Below are 15,558 nucleotides of genomic sequence, written 5' to 3' on the forward strand. Positions count from 1 at the left end.
ATAAGAATAATCCTAACAGATACAATAGGGTTCCACCAGCTTCGCTGCTTGGACCCCTAATAATAATAATCCTAACAGATACAATAGGGTTCCACCAGCTTCGCTGCTTGGACCCCTAATAATAAGAATAATCCTAACAGATACAATAGGGTTCCACCAGCTTCGCTGCTTGGACCTCTAATAATAATCCTAACAGATACAATAGGGTTCCACCAGCTTCGCTGCTTGGACCCCTAATAATAATAATCCTAACAGATACAATAGGGTTCCACCAGCTTCGCTGCTTGGACCCCTAATAAGAATAATCCTAACAGATACAATAGGGTTCCACCAGCTTCGCTGCTTGGACCCCTAATAATAATAATCCTAACAGATACAATAGGGTTCCACCAGCTTCGCTGCTTGGACCCCTAATAAGAATAATCCTAACAGATACAATAGGGTTCCACCATCTTCGCTGCTTGGACCCCTAACAGATACAATAGGATTCCACCAACTTCGCTGCTTGGACCCCTAATAATCCTAACAAAAACAATAGGGTTCCACCAGCTTCGCTGCTTGGACCCCTAATAATAATCCTAACAAAAACAATAGGGTTCCACCAGCTTCGCTGCTTGGACCCCTAAATATATCCCTGGGAAGGGTGGAACTTAGAGGAAAAATGAAGGAGGGTGTTGAAAGAGAATGGCAGGGATTATGGGAAAAGGAGACTAAAGGAAGACACTTTTTATTTTCATCCTCAGATTAAAAAACCCAGTTGTTGGTCTGGAACCCGAAGAGATTCAGTTAAAATTAGCAGACTGAGGCTTGGACATTGTGGGTTAAATTATTACTTGCACATTGTAGGAAAACATCCAACAGGACTATGTGAGTGTGGAAACCCAGAAACAGTCAAGCATGCTCTCCTGGAGTGTGGCAAGTATAAAGCAGAGAGGGAAACTTTCTATAAGAGATTGTCAGACCTAGGAGTAGTTGCATTCATCCATTAAATCTTTTTTTGGCCAAAGCGAGAACCACCAGCTGATCACCAATACAGTTTTACAGTTCCTGCATGAGTCAGGGCTGTATATGAGAGTATGAGCTGCAATTGTTAAATTTATATCCTGTGGAGGGCAGTAATACGCCTATTTGCGTCTACACTGCCGAAAACTGACAAGAAGAAGAAGAAGAAGAAGAATGCAACTTTCAAGGATGCAAGCTGCCGGTAAACAACACCGAAGAAGAAGAAGAAGAAGAAGAAGAAGAAGTAACCTTCTTTCCTTGCTCTTTGTTATTGGTTCATGTCCCAGTGACGTTTATCCTGTGCTGCGGGATGGAAATTCGTTCGGAGCGTGTTCGTCATCTGTGTTTGATTCTTCCTGGGTACCTATGCTTGGTGCGCATACGTTTAACATATTTACAACGGCTAGTAAACGTTACGTCCGTAAACGGTGAGGCATCGACATAATTCGTTGTTGTCGTTGTGTAAAATTGTGTCTGTATTTATTGATCACTTAAATTATTTATACATTTGTCTGACGTTTCGCTTCATGTGTTCCAGCTAATGTTAGCTATGTTGTACTCAGCAGTGCTACTGTGTTGGCTAATTTAGCCACCTGGCTTATTTGGCTTGATATCTATAAAGCGTAACACGTTTCGTTGTTTTAGTGTAATTTAGGCTTTTTTGTAACGTTGCGGTTTGTATGATTGAGGGAACACTCATCAATTTTGTTGCAAGACAACACTGGGGAGTTTTTTTTCAGAAGCGCAGATAGCGCGAATAATTCCATATCTTCACGGTCATGCACGGTTTTTTAGTTTATTATTTTTGTGTTTTTGTTGTAGCTACGTGATAGACTAATGCACTGTACAATAAATGATCCTGGGATGCCAATACGTGTATTATGCCAGATCGTAACGGATAGTGAATTTTCAGTTACCTTCCGTATTAAGCTACTTGTACTCTGAAGTATGTTGTTATTGCGGATTTTACAAACTTAAATTTCAAAACTCGTAGCTAGCACTATAAGCCTCCCAGCAACATCAGTCTAAAGTTTTTGGTGACGTCACACAACTTACTATGTCGACAAGGCATTGCTGTTCCTGTTACATTACTATGCGATAATGGCTGTTGCTGGTGTCTCATTGCAATGCAGGTGATGGCAGCAGATGGGCCTGAGAAGGCAGGGGATGAAGGAACAGGCGGGGTGGGGAGTTCGAGCAGTGGCGGGGTGCGGTTCGAGCTGGAGAAGGAGACAGAGCTGCGTTTTGAGGTGGAGGTCGGGGAAAGAGCACAGCTTGAGCTGCTGTCTGGGATGGCTGAGGTCTTTGGCTCTGAACTGAACCGCAACAAGAAGTACACCTTTGGGCCCGGGTCCAAGATTGCTGTCTTCACCTGGCAGGGTTGCAGTGTGTCTCTGACCGGGAAGACTGAGGTGTGGCAAGCCATTGCCCGAGCAACACTGGGGTCCAGTGGGTCTGATACAATTTGTCATGCAAAATTCTCCAATAGCCATTTCCTTGTTGTTATTTTTTAAATTGTTTAAAGTTCTCCTGTTCTTTGTACTGTAATTGTCCTGTAATTCAGTAGTAAGTAAAAGGAATAAAGGCTGTTCCAGATTTTGTGTGATTAACCTGTTCTTGTTTTCCTCTTACCTCAGGGGATAAGAGGAAAACAAGAACGAGAGGTTTTTAATGATCCTCAGAATTCCATTTTTTGAGACACAAAGTTTTCACTGGATATTGATGATATAAAAAACGTGCACACAGTGACCCAGGTTATAGTGCAAGTGAGTTTTACAGTGCTCTCCATCAGCACTGGCTATTACTAACTAGCCTACACAGAGATTAACAGTGTTCTCTCTTGCTCTCTCCCTCCCCCATTCCCCAGGTGGCATATGTTTCCCGGGATACGCCCATGCTTCTGTACCTGAACACACATGCCGCTCTGGAGCAGATGAGACAGCAGGCAGAGAGAGACAATGAGAGAGGACCAAGGGTGAGTGTGTGCAAGCATGTATGTGCATGTTTATTGGGGGTATGTGTTTGTGTGTATGGGGGGTACGAGTATGTATGTGTGTGAGAGAGAGTGTGTGCGCGTGTGTATGGTTTCTTGCTTGTGGGTATGTGTGTGTATGTACAGTATAGGCCAAAAGTATTAGGCCATCTGTAGTAAAAATAAAAAAATAAAATTTGGTATGGAAGAATTTCATTTATTTGGCAGATGCTTTTATCCAAAGCGATGTACAATAAGTGCATACCGAAGGTCATTGGAACAAGTACAAAACACAGGTCCGATAAGGTACAATACCCATTATGTAACAGTGATTCATGGGCATTGTAGGGGATATGCTGCTACTTCTCATAGTGGTGCACCAAAATGAAGAATGTGTACATCTATATCCTCACAGATGGCGCCAGCATGTAATAATCAGTCTCATAAATTAAATATACAAACTACAAATTGGCAACTTGAATAAGTAATTAAATTATTATTAAAATAACTCTTTAATAGTTCATCTTAACCAAATAATAATATAATATATATTCAGCCAATGCCAAATTAATATAAATGATTCAGCTAAGAGGTGAAGGTATTCTACAAAGTTCTTTTAATTAGTGGCAGCTCACTCAATTCAACACAAGAGTAATATCAAAACTGACAACCTTTGAAATATAATAGTTTATTGAACAAAAGTACCGAAAGGGGCAATGCACAATTCACTACTAGAATGTACAACAAACTATGTGAGTGCACATGTGTGTGGGTGTTGTGTATGTGTGCACGTGTGTGGATGTGTTCCTGCGTGTGGGGTCGCTGACACGTGTTCACGGAGAACAAAGGAACTAAATGGAGCGTATGAATGGAGGGGTTTTTGAAACTAGATAAAGCTAGTGATAAAACAATGGCCCATGAAGCGTACAAAACAGACAAAGGGTAACTGAATAGCTATTGGTGTCTACATGCCGTGGTATGACCAGTTAGTATTTAAAATAGAGCCAACTACAAGAGAATGGTAACACAAGGAGCTTTTAAATTAATCATTGAAACACAATCATTAGCACAGTTATGTACATCCAACCATAAATTTGGCTACATTCAGTCTTTCTCTAATTATTATATATTATTCTAATTAAGCTTTAATTCACTATATCAGAATTCCAGTGGGTCGAAAATTTATATACACCAAGTTGACTGTCTCTTTAAACAGTCTGGAAGATTCCAGAAATTGATGTAATGACTTTTTAGACGCTTCTGATTGGTGAATTTACATAATTAGTTAATTGGTGGTTAATTGTCACCTGTGGCTGTATTAAAGGGCCTACCTTTAGAGCCCTGCCTTTTTGTCCTTGATACCATGGGAAAATCCAAGCACCTCAGCCAAGACCTCAGGAAAAAAAATTGTGGACCTCCACAGGTCCGGTTCCTCCTCAGGAGCAATTTATAAACAAGGTACCACGAGCATCTGTACAAACAATTGTTTGCAAATATAAAAATCTTGGGACCACACAGACTCTGCATCGTTCAGGAAGGAGGCACAAATGAACTCTCAGAGCTGAACGAACTTTGGTCTAAAAGGTTCAACTGAACCCCAAGACAACAACAAAGGAACTGGTGAAGGAGTTGGAGGCATCAGGTACCAAAGTATCTACATCCACCATTAAGAGTATCCTACATCGCCATGGCATGAAAGGCTTTAGCGCAATGAAGAAGCCCCTACTCCAAGACCAGCATAAAAAAGCCAGAAAGAAGTTTGCAGGTGATCATCAGGATGAAGCCCTAGCCTTTTGGAAGTGTGTTCTCTGGTCAGATGAAACAAAAATTGGACTGTTTGGCCATAATGATCAGCACTATGTATGGAGGAAAAATGGTGAGGCTTTTAATCCAAAGAACACCATCCCAAATGTGAAGCATGGGGGTGGCAGCATCATGTTGTGGGGTTTTTTTGCTGGAAAAGGGACTGGTGCACTTCAGAAAATAGATGGCATCATGAGGAAGGAGGAGCATCTGCAAAAACTGAAGCAACATCTCAAGGCATCAGCTAGAAAGTTAAAACTTGGTTGCAACTTGGTCCTCCTGCAGAAGTTGTAACAAAATGGCTTAAACACAACAAAGTGAAAGTATTGGAGTGGGCATCACAAAGCCCTGACCTGAATCCCATAGAAGATTTGTGGACTGAACTGAAAAAGCATGTCCAAGCAAGGAGGCCCACAAACCTGACTGAGTCACACCAGTTCTGTCAGGAGGAATGGGCAAAAATTCCGGCTTAGTATTGTGAGAAGCTTGTGGAAGCATTTGATACCCCAAGCATTTGATTCAAGTTAAGCAATTAAAAGGCCACCAAATACTAAAAAAGTGTATGTAAAATTTTGATCCACAGAAAATCTGATATAGTACACAAAAGCTTAAATAAATCTATGTCGAAATAAACAAAATATGACAGTGAAGATAGATGGTAGCACAAAACAAAATAACCAATGAATGTAGGTCTATGCATCAGGGTTAGTTAGTCGGCCAGCGAGTGTTAGAAGTGTTCAGTTAAGATGTTGGAAAGTATCCGGTCTGCACCAGATGTGATGTAGCCATTTTTGGAGAGGACCGAAAGCGCCATGTTGTAGGTGCATTACGGAACAGATGACATTTAGATTACTAGAGTGTAATGACTTAGCCTGGTCCAGGCAGACCTGGTTTTAGTCCCTTCAGACGGGTGTCCCCTTAGTGTTTAAATGACTGAAAGGTCCTAATGGCTGTATCATGATGGTCATTTGATATTGTGATCTCATTTACTATACTTGTGAAACATTAGAACATGTCTTATGTTGTGGTTTGCATCAGTGGTACTAAGCAGCACACTATCTAAATATGAGAGCACTTAGGCAGCACTACCAAGGAAGTGTTCTAAGTGTACTTACGAAGATTAAACCGCGGTGATGGTTTAGCAATTTTGAGTGATATGTTTTCTTTCTTGTTTATTAAGGTCAAACAGCAGAATGGGTCTAACTATTGGAAGGCATGCATTTTAGGATTCTAACTCTTGCCAGTAAACCTGTTTAACCTGTCATGCACCACCCCCCTTGGTTGGGGACTGCAGTTGTTGCTACTTTGTTTCTATGAATGCGGGAAGCATGCTCTGTAGTTTCTTGGGTTGAAGGTCCTCTTGATTCGTGTCTCGGAGTAGCCATATTCAGAATCAGAGAGGTAATGAGAGATGTCTCAACCATCATCTGATAAAATGCTGGGGTGGTCAGACGGTGTTGTGGGAAAGTCAGCTAAGGAATCTGAGGAGTGAAATTCAACCCTTTTCTGGTCTCAGAAGGATACACTGAGCAAATACTGTGTCCATCGTAACCACAGTGACTATAGATCCAAGGTTTGAATCAGGCCTTTTGCCTTTACCTTTGGATCTATAGTCACTGTGGTTACGATGGACACAGTATTTGCTCAGTGTATCCTTCTGAGGGTCTTGTGCGGCGTGTGAACTGAGGGTTTTCCCAGCAACAACACTTGAGCCTGTAGGCTTCAAGTGGGAAGTCTTGCTTTCCCCCTTTTCTTCACTGGGATGAACAACAATCTCCCAAGCCATCCGAGTAATTTCCTGCATTGGAGGGTTACCCTGACGGGTTGTGAGGGTGACCTGCATGCGTACACAAGGATGGAGATTGTGTAGGACGAGGAACTTAAAGGCCGGTGCTAGGGTTGTGATGTTCATGGAATTTTTGCTGCCGATTATCGTCACCCAGGTAATCAAATAGATCAGCATAATCGTCTCGTCTTGGGGAGGGCGTTCACGAAAAGGCAGCATAAGTTGATTATTAATTGTTACAATTATTAAATGAATGAAGAAAAACAAAGTTTGGCGCCAGTGGGTGCTAACGTTAGGTAGCTGTTTACATCCTGTTCTTACCTGTCCTTATCAGTTCTCATTATGCATCTACATTAGTGCACAACCTGTCTACATTACAGTTTATCATTACTATGCACCTGCTACCATATATTCTTACCACTGTATTATATGTAAGGAATTAACCACGACGGGCTGTCCCGTTATTGGAAAATAATGGTAGTTCTACTATTTGCACCGTTGTTAAGCAAAAACCTCTGGTCGTTAATTCTATGAAACCAACGAGAAAATCTCGTCCATCAAATCCATCTATCAAGAAAAAATAGTTCCTTGTTTTATACCATACAGTTAGCACCCATTTTGGTCATTTTTGCCATTACATTATTTAAGAAAACTACATGAAACCATAACTCAATTGCTTTTTCAAATGTTGCGGTCTAGCAGTGTAGACATTGCATTTTTCCAAGACACTCTGAAACCAGGTTTGAATGCCAGTTAGCTTTATGATAGGTTCGCCGTCACTTGTCACCTAGCCAATATTAAAATTCTGGGTTTTAGGTCAGAATGATCTCACAGCATGCTTATGCCGGCTAGCTAGCTAACTATTGAATTGTATTCAAAACAGCGGTTACTACAAACGGAATCGTTCACAAAGATACCGATAAAAATGCGTCCCGTAGCCATGAGTTAAATACGGAACGCCTATTCTACTGTCCAAACAAGGGACGATTCTGTATTTTGTGGGATGGTTGGCATCCCTAAATGAAGTAACTAGAACTGTGATTCAACGTTGCGATCTATTCCGAAATTGGACATTGCAAAGGGGAGGGGATGTAACAACAATTCAAAATCGAAAGAATAATGTTGCTGTTTTAATTGCTTTAGAATGCTGGATTTTGTAGCGCATTGATTTTATTGGAGTTGAAAGAATTTAGACCCTTTTTAACCCTCAATGGTGCCTCACTAAAGAAGCAAGTGATCGTGAAAAGGTTCACAGGTTCGGGATCTGAAGGAGCGTTTGGACCCGGAAATGGCAATTGTCACGCCTGACGTCAGACTTAACAAGCGGATTGCCTGTTAAGAGAGATGAAAATGTGCTTTCAATTAGCGACAGTCGAATTAAATCAAATGAATTTATTTTGGTCAAACCAACGGTCTTTCTATTTACAAAAAGGCAGCATAAGTAGAATAGAATGAACCCTTTATTAACACTTATTTCTTTAAACAGAACAAAGATTTAACATTTCCAAACATTTTGGAATAAATCAAATAAGTAAAATGTTTATTTTTACAGTGCTAAACACAATAGGCTATGTTAAAACGAAATGAAACAGACCGGCATTGCCTGTCTTTCTGACTGCGACCGTTGAATTAATTTGGTTACCGCTTTTCCATTTGTCATTGTCCCACTTATATTTCACCCCTCGGGCAAAATGCTTGGGCCACACTCAGCTGCGCCTGGCCAAATGTAGATGGTGTAGCAGCTTCGGATGTAAGTCCAAGTTGAGCAGATTCGCTTGGGTGGTTAGTTCTGAGGTGATTTCTCAGATTTGTTGTGTTAGATTGTTTTACGGGTGTTGTTGTATTGCAAATTTGGCAAACTGGTTTATCTGAATCATCTGTGTTCTCCGTCTTCATTCGGTTTAAATCCAAAATGGGTCCAAATTGGCGACACAACGTTGGTTTTGCCAACAAGCTCCATCTTGATTTTATCTCAAGTCTCTGTACTTGTCAGCGAAATTGTGAGTGACAGGTCACGTGCATTCACTGGATGAGATGATTTTATCCCATCAGTCAGCGCTGCAAGTTGCTGCAACTATCAGAAATGTTAGGAACTTCGGTTTAGTCAACCATGTGAAATCTTTATTGATAAGACTATATTAAGCAATGTTATTCACCTATATTAAGATAATTACAACAGCAGGTGCTTCTTCTAAGTCAGGTTTGTTCTTGCCCTGAAAGAATGCACACTTCAAGCATCTGTAATACTCACGAGGGTGCTCATAACGGTAATGGATTACCTGGATGGCTGCGATTGTTGAAGATGTCTCATCAGCAAACGAACAATATTCTTCGTTCAAGGCATCACAAAGCTGGTTGAGACTCTATGAAAGTGCGAACAGACTTAGAGAGTCTTCCAGATCAGCCGGGTTTTCTCCCATTGTGTTGCATGGGTCAAGTCAGAGAGATTGTGTTCAGTCTCTCGTAAATAGTCTTCAATTTTATGATCTGGATTGTCAGGATCATACCATTCTAAATCCTTAGCAAATACCTCAAGCTTCTCAAAGCGAAAACAGTCCGACGTCTTCTGAGTCTGCCTGTATGGAAGAGGTGACACTGATCTTTGTGTTCCTTGTTGGGCTTTGTGTAATCTCTCTGGCTGAGTGGCCAAAGCTGACAGATGCTAATCACCTTTACGGTGGATAGGAACTGTAAAAGGAAAGTCTGAAGACTTTCTAGTCCCCTCTTTGGAGGGATAAGTAAAACAGGGGCGACATAGGAGGTAAGAGCGGTTGTCTGGCAGTCGGAGGGTTTCTGGTTCGATCCCTCGCCCTGGGCGTGTCGAAGTGTCCCTGAGCAAGACACCTAACCCCTAATTGCTCCCAACGAGCTGATTGGTACCTTGCATGGCAGCCGTTGGTGTGTGAGTGTGTGTGAATGGGTGAATGAGAGGCATCAATTGTAAAGCGCTTTGGATAAAAGCGCTATATAAATGCAGTCCATTTACCATTTAAAAGCGGATAATTCTTTCTCCTGTGGCAGAGAAGAACAAGAAGCTGAAGATGGAAGTCTTTCTGCTTGATGAGCAGAAAGGTGGGAGAATAGAGCTTTGCTCTGCTCCTCCCTGTGCTGAAGAGACCAGACAGATGAAGTTCTGGTGGAGTATTCAGACAAATCTGAACAATCATACCTTAAGTCACTGATTGAAAGATGGTTAGAAATAACAGAGTCAGAGAGAGACCCTGCTTTTCCATCTGCATGTGGTGGTGGAAAAGAGTGATCAACTCTTAGCCTGAGAAAGACATTTCAAAGAATCATTAGATAGTCAGCAAGAGCCGTTCACTTTCAAGCTTAAATAACTCCTCTCTGTAGGTTTACCTATGGGCTTCAGTGGCTCAGGGTGAGTGCACTGGTCCAAGCTTAAATGGAGTGAATTGTTCACGCTCATAACCTCGCACTTCTAAACTAACACTTCTAAACTATAGTACTGGGAAATTACACCACCACCTGTTGGCTTTGGTTAGAGTGGCTGTCTGAGTTAGGCACCAATACTGGACGCAAGCTGAGTTAAGGAAGTAACAGCAGCTAGACAGTACCAAGCTTTATACATTTACAAATTTCGAGTTAGTGACAGCTAGGCGGTAGATCGCTTTATGCTTCAAAGCTGAAATACAAGGTAGTTACAGCTAGACAGTAATAAGCTTAATATTTTCCTACAACCTTAAATCTTCTTTGGGACTTCCCTGGGCCAGGAACATGCAATGTTCAATTAAATAAGTTGTTGAATTAATATGGTTAAATGCAACGGTACGAATAGCACTGGACATCTCGGTATTCTAATGCCTCTGCAATGCAGAAGAGAACCTTTTTCAGTTTCTATTGGCTGTAAAGCACGCTCCAAGGACTATGGCAGCAATAGCAGAAACTTACATGCTGTCTTATGACCAGTTAGTATTTAAAATAGATCACATGAAAGATATATTTAAGATTCTATACACCATGAACACAGTAAGTCCAGTTCACACAGTAAGCATAGTCTGGGTCTGAAAGTAATGTTAAGTCAAACTAGGAGGGGTGACAATGAGATACAACATCAAGGTAACGATACGAGTGCAATATAAGTGCTAGATGGAGGTACATGTGTAACATGAAAGTGCTACAAGAATACAGGAGGGTACAAGTGATCCTAGATTGGGAGTGCACTGCAGAGTAGTAATAGTTGGAATTCAGTTAAAAAATCCAGATTTACTGAACAACAAACCAAAGTACAAACATTTTTACCTACAATAACAAAAAGACAACTTTTACTTAAAAATAATCTTAGACACAACTTTCCTCAATTTCCTCCTTTGGCTTTAATTACAATTAATTATTGTAAATCTGTTCAGTCATTTTGCAAAGCGGGTGGTGGATGGGTGGGAGGGAGGTGGAGGGTAATTCAGTTGTGTGAAATCTTATCTACTTTAATTTAAAAAATTTAAAAAAAACCCTGGTAGCCTAACACCTTTAGTCTGTAGTGCACCTAAAATAAGCTTTAAGGCAAAGAAGGCCTTAGGATTAGATGTGCGGCCAAGTGAACATTTTGGCAAAAAGATTTCCAGGTGGAGTGTTCAGTACACACTCAAAGTTCCAGCTGATGGTCAGTAATGTTAACAGAAGACCAGGAAAAAAATGGTGTTCGGCTACCTGTGGGTGTAAAAAAACTAGATAAGATTTCACTGCACCTGCCACACACCCCCAATGAGCAAAATGATTAGATAGACTTCCAATAATTTTTTTAATTGTAATTAAAGCCAAAGGAGGGAAGTCGTGTCTTAGATGATTTTCAAGTAAACCTCATCTTGTGTTATTGCAGGTGAAAACAAAAATGTTTAGACTTTGGTTTGCTATTAAATAAATGCACATATATTAAATATATTAACTGAATTCTAATTAAGGTTTTTTTTTTTAACAAAACAAAACCACAGGTGACCTAATACCTTTGGCCTGTACTGTATGTTTGTGTGTGTGTGTGTATGTGTGTGTGAGAGAGGGAGAGAGAGTATGTGTGTGTTTGCAGTGTGCATGTCATGTGAGAGTGTGTGTGTGCATGTGAGTATATGTGTCTGGAGCTGTATCTCTCTCTATTTCCCAGGTGATGGTAGTGGGGCCCACAGATGTGGGGAAGTCGACGGTGTGCCGGCTGCTCCTGAACTACGCTGTAAGGCTGGGCAGGAGACCCACCCTGGTGGAGTTGGACGTGGGACAGAGCGGGGTACATTTGGGGGTGGAGCGGGGTATGTTTGGGGGCAGTGCAGGGTAGGTTTGGGGGCTGGGTGGGGCACATTTGGTGTCAGAGTTGGGCACCTTTTTGGGCAGAGTCAGATACATTTGTGGGCAGAGTGGGGCACGTTGGTGGATGGAGAAGGGGTACATTTGGGGGCGGAGCGGGGTACATTTGGGATTGGAGCGGAGCACGTTTGTACCCCAGGGCACATTTGTGTCCTGGGGCACAAGGTACGTTTGGGGGCAGAGTGGGCTACATTTGTGGGCTGTCAGTAAAGGAAGGATTCAGTAAAATGTGTTTAATTTTCCAAATACAGCAGTTTTAAAAGCTAACATTATCAAAGATATCAATTAATAATTAAATCGTCAAGTTCATTGATAGGCAGAGCAAACTGTTGGATCAGCCTTTATCAAAATGTACAACTTGCAACCAGATTAAAATGAAGAAATGAAATCACGTCTAATTTAACAACGAGTTTCTACTACCTTAAACAATTAACAGATGTTACAGACATGGACAGGTTACTGTCACAGAATGAATGAATTAAAGAAAATATCAAACCACAGCATGTTTGTCCCAAAGTAACCCAAGAATGTGTCAAGACAGAAATTCAAAAAACCAAAGGCAGCAGAATATTCCAAAAAGACCAGAAATGAAATGTAGAATGCCTGACCTAGATAAAGGACTCCAATGCCCACTTTCAACTAACTGTTATAAGCTGACCGCTAATTAAAAGTACTGATTTCTTCCCTTTTATATATTATTATGGGTTCAGGCCAAACTACAACACTTTTTTTTAAGGTTATAGGTAAATTGAACTCCTAGTTAGCATTATGGTGACATTAAATATTAAGGGTTCTCGGGTAATTTTGGGAGAGACAGCTTTGGCCATTATGTCAGTGAGCTACTATGTAATGAGACCAGCACAGGCAACAAGTAAACCAAGTTACAAAGTCTGCAGTGACACCTTTACTTCTGTTTTATTTTGGTATAACCTGACCAAAATGTGTAACATGGTACCTATAGGTGTATTAAGCTATTTTTAAAGTACATAATTGTATGAGTATGAGGACTGCCAACATGAGATTTCCCAGGCCTCCCTGTTGACACACACACCTACATATCCACACTCAAGCACAGACACATACATTCACACCTCAAATGTGGGTACCCCCCAGATCCTGCTCTGTGTCTTATATCCAGGCTATGCTGGCCGAGTGCTTTGAAGCTTCCTATGGCTGAGAACGGCCAAATGGTGAATTACATATGACAGGGTGGAGTAGGGTATGTTTGGGGACTAAGCAGGATACGTTTGGGGGTAGAGCGACGCACATTTGGGGCCAAAGCGAGGTACGTTTAGGGACAGAGCGGAGTACGTTTGGGGGCTACAGCAGGGTGCTGTAGCGGAGCTGCATATGTTTGTAGGCAGCGCGGATTAATTTCGGGGGCTAGTGCAGGATATGTTTGGGGGCAATGCAGGGCATGTTTGTGGGTAAAGTGGGGTATGTTTGGGGGGCTAAATCGGGATATGTTTTGTTTGCGGGAAGAGTGGGTTATGTTTAAAGGCTAGAGTTATGTTTGTGGGCCGTGCTATTGATGGACACAATGTCTGATGCATCATGGTTGTAGATGATTGTCAATCTCGCCACTGTTACAGGTATCTGTTCCTGGGACCGTGTCCGCACTGTGTATCGAGCGTCCCGCAGACGTGGAGGAGGGCTTCTCGGTTCAGGCCCCTCTGGTGTACCACTTTGGCTCCACCACCCCCGGAACCAACATCAAACTCTACAACAAGGTTAGAACCACATCAGAACCAACATCAAACTCCACAACAAGATTAGAAGCAAACTGGAACCAACATTAAAAAATACAACAAGGTTAGAACCACACTAGAAACATCAGACTTTACAACAAGGTTAAAGCCAATCAAGAACTAACATCAACCTCTTCAACAAGGTCAGGTAATCTCTCTCTCTCTCTCCCCCTCGCTCTCTCTCTTCCCATCTTACTCTTTCTCTCTCCCCCATCTCACCCCCTCTCTGTCTGTCCCCCCCCATAGCTGACGTCATGCCTGGCGGAGGTGTTCTCCCAGCGCTGTGAGGTGAACCGCAGAGCCAGTGTGGGTGGCTGCATCATTAACACGTGCGGCTGGGTGAAGAGTTCTGGGTACCAGGCTCTGGTGCACTGCGCCTCTGCCTTCGAGGTGGACGTGGTCCTGGTTCTGGACCAGGAGCGGCTTTACAACGAGCTCAAGCGTGACCTGCCACACTTTGTTCGTGTGGTGCTGCTGCCCAAGTCCGGTGGCGTGGTGGAGCGATCCAAGGCCTGCCGCCGCGACACGCGCGATGAGAAGATCCGCGAGTACTTCTATGGCTTCCGCGGCGCCTCCTTCTACCCCCACGCCTTCGATGTGCGTTTTTCAGACGTGCGTATCTATAAGATCGGGGCTCCCTCCATCCCAGACTCCTGCCTGCCACTGGGCATGTCTCAGGACGACACACAGCTGAAGCTGGTTCCCGTGACCCCAGGACGGGACCTAACGCATCACGTGTTGAGCGTGAGCTGTGTGGAGGATGAGGGTGGGGAAGGTGGCAGGGCTGGCCGCAGAGGAGTGCTGGAGAGTCCTGTGTGCGGCTTCATCGTGGTGACTGCTGTGGACACTCAGGCCCAGGTGATGACTGTGCTGTCACCAGCTCCCAGGCCCCTCCCCCGACATACCCTCCTTATCATGGACATTCGCTTCATCGACCTTAAGTGAAAAAAAGGATGGCTCTCTCTTTCCCATTCCCTGCCTCCCTCTGCCTCCCTCTGTCCATCCAACCTTACATCTACCCTCTCTCTTTGCTCAATAGAATGTCTGTTCTGCCATTCCCATGTCTTCCTTCATCTTTCTTTACCTCCCCCAAAGAGAATTTTCTCACTCCATCCCTTTCCCTCCTTCTGTTATCCCTCTCCCATACCTCCTTCTCTAACATGCTTCTTTGTTCAGCTGATATTTTGTTTTATTGATGTTTACTGTTATTTGGTCATGCTTTTCCTTTCTCCATCTGCGTATGAGGTTTGTTCAGGCGTTTCTCATCAAAAGTAGAATTTTAATAAATTTTGGGGCCAAAATATTTCAGATGATTTCATTTTTTGACTGAAAATAATTGAATGGAGTATAGAAAATAATACATATACGTGGAGAATATATAAAATGGTATATTTAACCACTTAAACCCCACTCAAATCCAGGGGTTTTTGTAAGAATCCCCCATCTTAAATAAATCCCATTATCTCCAAAATTATATACGGTACATATCTCCCTAAAATCTCTCCAAATGGCAGCAAACCTGCAAATTGGAATACTGTGTATGTCTTTTTTTCCCAGTCATATTCCACTTCCAGATGCTAATTCCATTGAGGGTGGTACCCTTTGAAACCACGCAAAACAAATACTGTATTTACACATTCTCTGTTTCCTGACTAAGCCTGACTATTTCAGTCAAACGCTGTCCTTTTGGAGAGCTGTGTACACAACGTGTTCATGATGGTTAGTTATCACACAAAATTCACTTAGCGAGGTAAATCCAAGTGGTTTAATTGTTTCTAAGTGCTCTGATCTACAATCATAAATGATTTACAGTAATATCACTACCACAGAGTCTTTAATGGAAAGCATTTGCAGATAAATAAAGCTCCAATAAAGCGTGCGTTAAGGTTCCACTCATGCACTAGTAATTGCTTGTTTTTAGGTCATTTACTCAGCCC

At 42.3% G+C, this 15,558-nt stretch overlaps 1 protein-coding gene across 4 annotated transcripts; it reads left to right on the plus strand.

Annotated features, from left to right (window-relative positions):
- Positions 1–1,239: 1,239 nt before the first annotated feature.
- Positions 1,240–14,924, plus strand: clp1 (cleavage factor polyribonucleotide kinase subunit 1). Of its 4 annotated transcripts, none has more exons than XM_064344069.1 (6): positions 1,240–1,375; positions 2,136–2,414; positions 2,870–2,977; positions 11,677–11,742; positions 13,466–13,603; positions 13,868–14,924. In XM_064344069.1, exons 1-6 carry the CDS (start codon positions 1,313–1,315, stop codon positions 14,564–14,566), a joined length of 1,353 nt encoding a protein of 450 aa, XP_064200139.1. In that variant the 5' UTR covers positions 1,240–1,312; the 3' UTR covers positions 14,567–14,924. The 4 variants fall into 4 exon arrangements, with proteins under 4 accessions (XP_064200139.1, XP_064200141.1, XP_064200138.1 ...); XM_064344068.1 differs by having other exon boundaries at positions 1,242–1,375; positions 11,677–11,796; XM_064344070.1 differs by having other exon boundaries at positions 1,274–1,430; positions 11,677–11,796.
- The last annotated feature ends 634 nt before the right edge of the window (positions 14,925–15,558 follow it).

The sequence above is a fragment of the Anguilla rostrata genome, chromosome 7 (genome assembly GCF_018555375.3).
Source record: "Anguilla rostrata isolate EN2019 chromosome 7, ASM1855537v3, whole genome shotgun sequence".
Classification (NCBI taxonomy): Eukaryota; Metazoa; Chordata; class Actinopteri; order Anguilliformes; family Anguillidae; genus Anguilla; species Anguilla rostrata.

What these genes read in the sequence shown, in the direction of transcription:
- clp1 (XM_064344068.1), top strand. Translation starts at nt 1,313, where the DNA reads ATGGAAATTCGTTCGGAGCGTGTTCGTCATCTGTGTTTGATTCTTCCT. An exon ending in CTCTGACCGGGAAGACTGAG is followed by an intron (nt 2,415 to 2,869) that starts GTGTGGCAAGCC and finishes CCCATTCCCCAG; the next exon opens with GTGGCATATGTTTCCCGGGA. An exon ending in TGGACGTGGGACAGAGCGGG is followed by an intron (nt 11,797 to 13,465) that starts GTACATTTGGGG and finishes CCACTGTTACAG; the next exon opens with GTATCTGTTCCTGGGACCGT.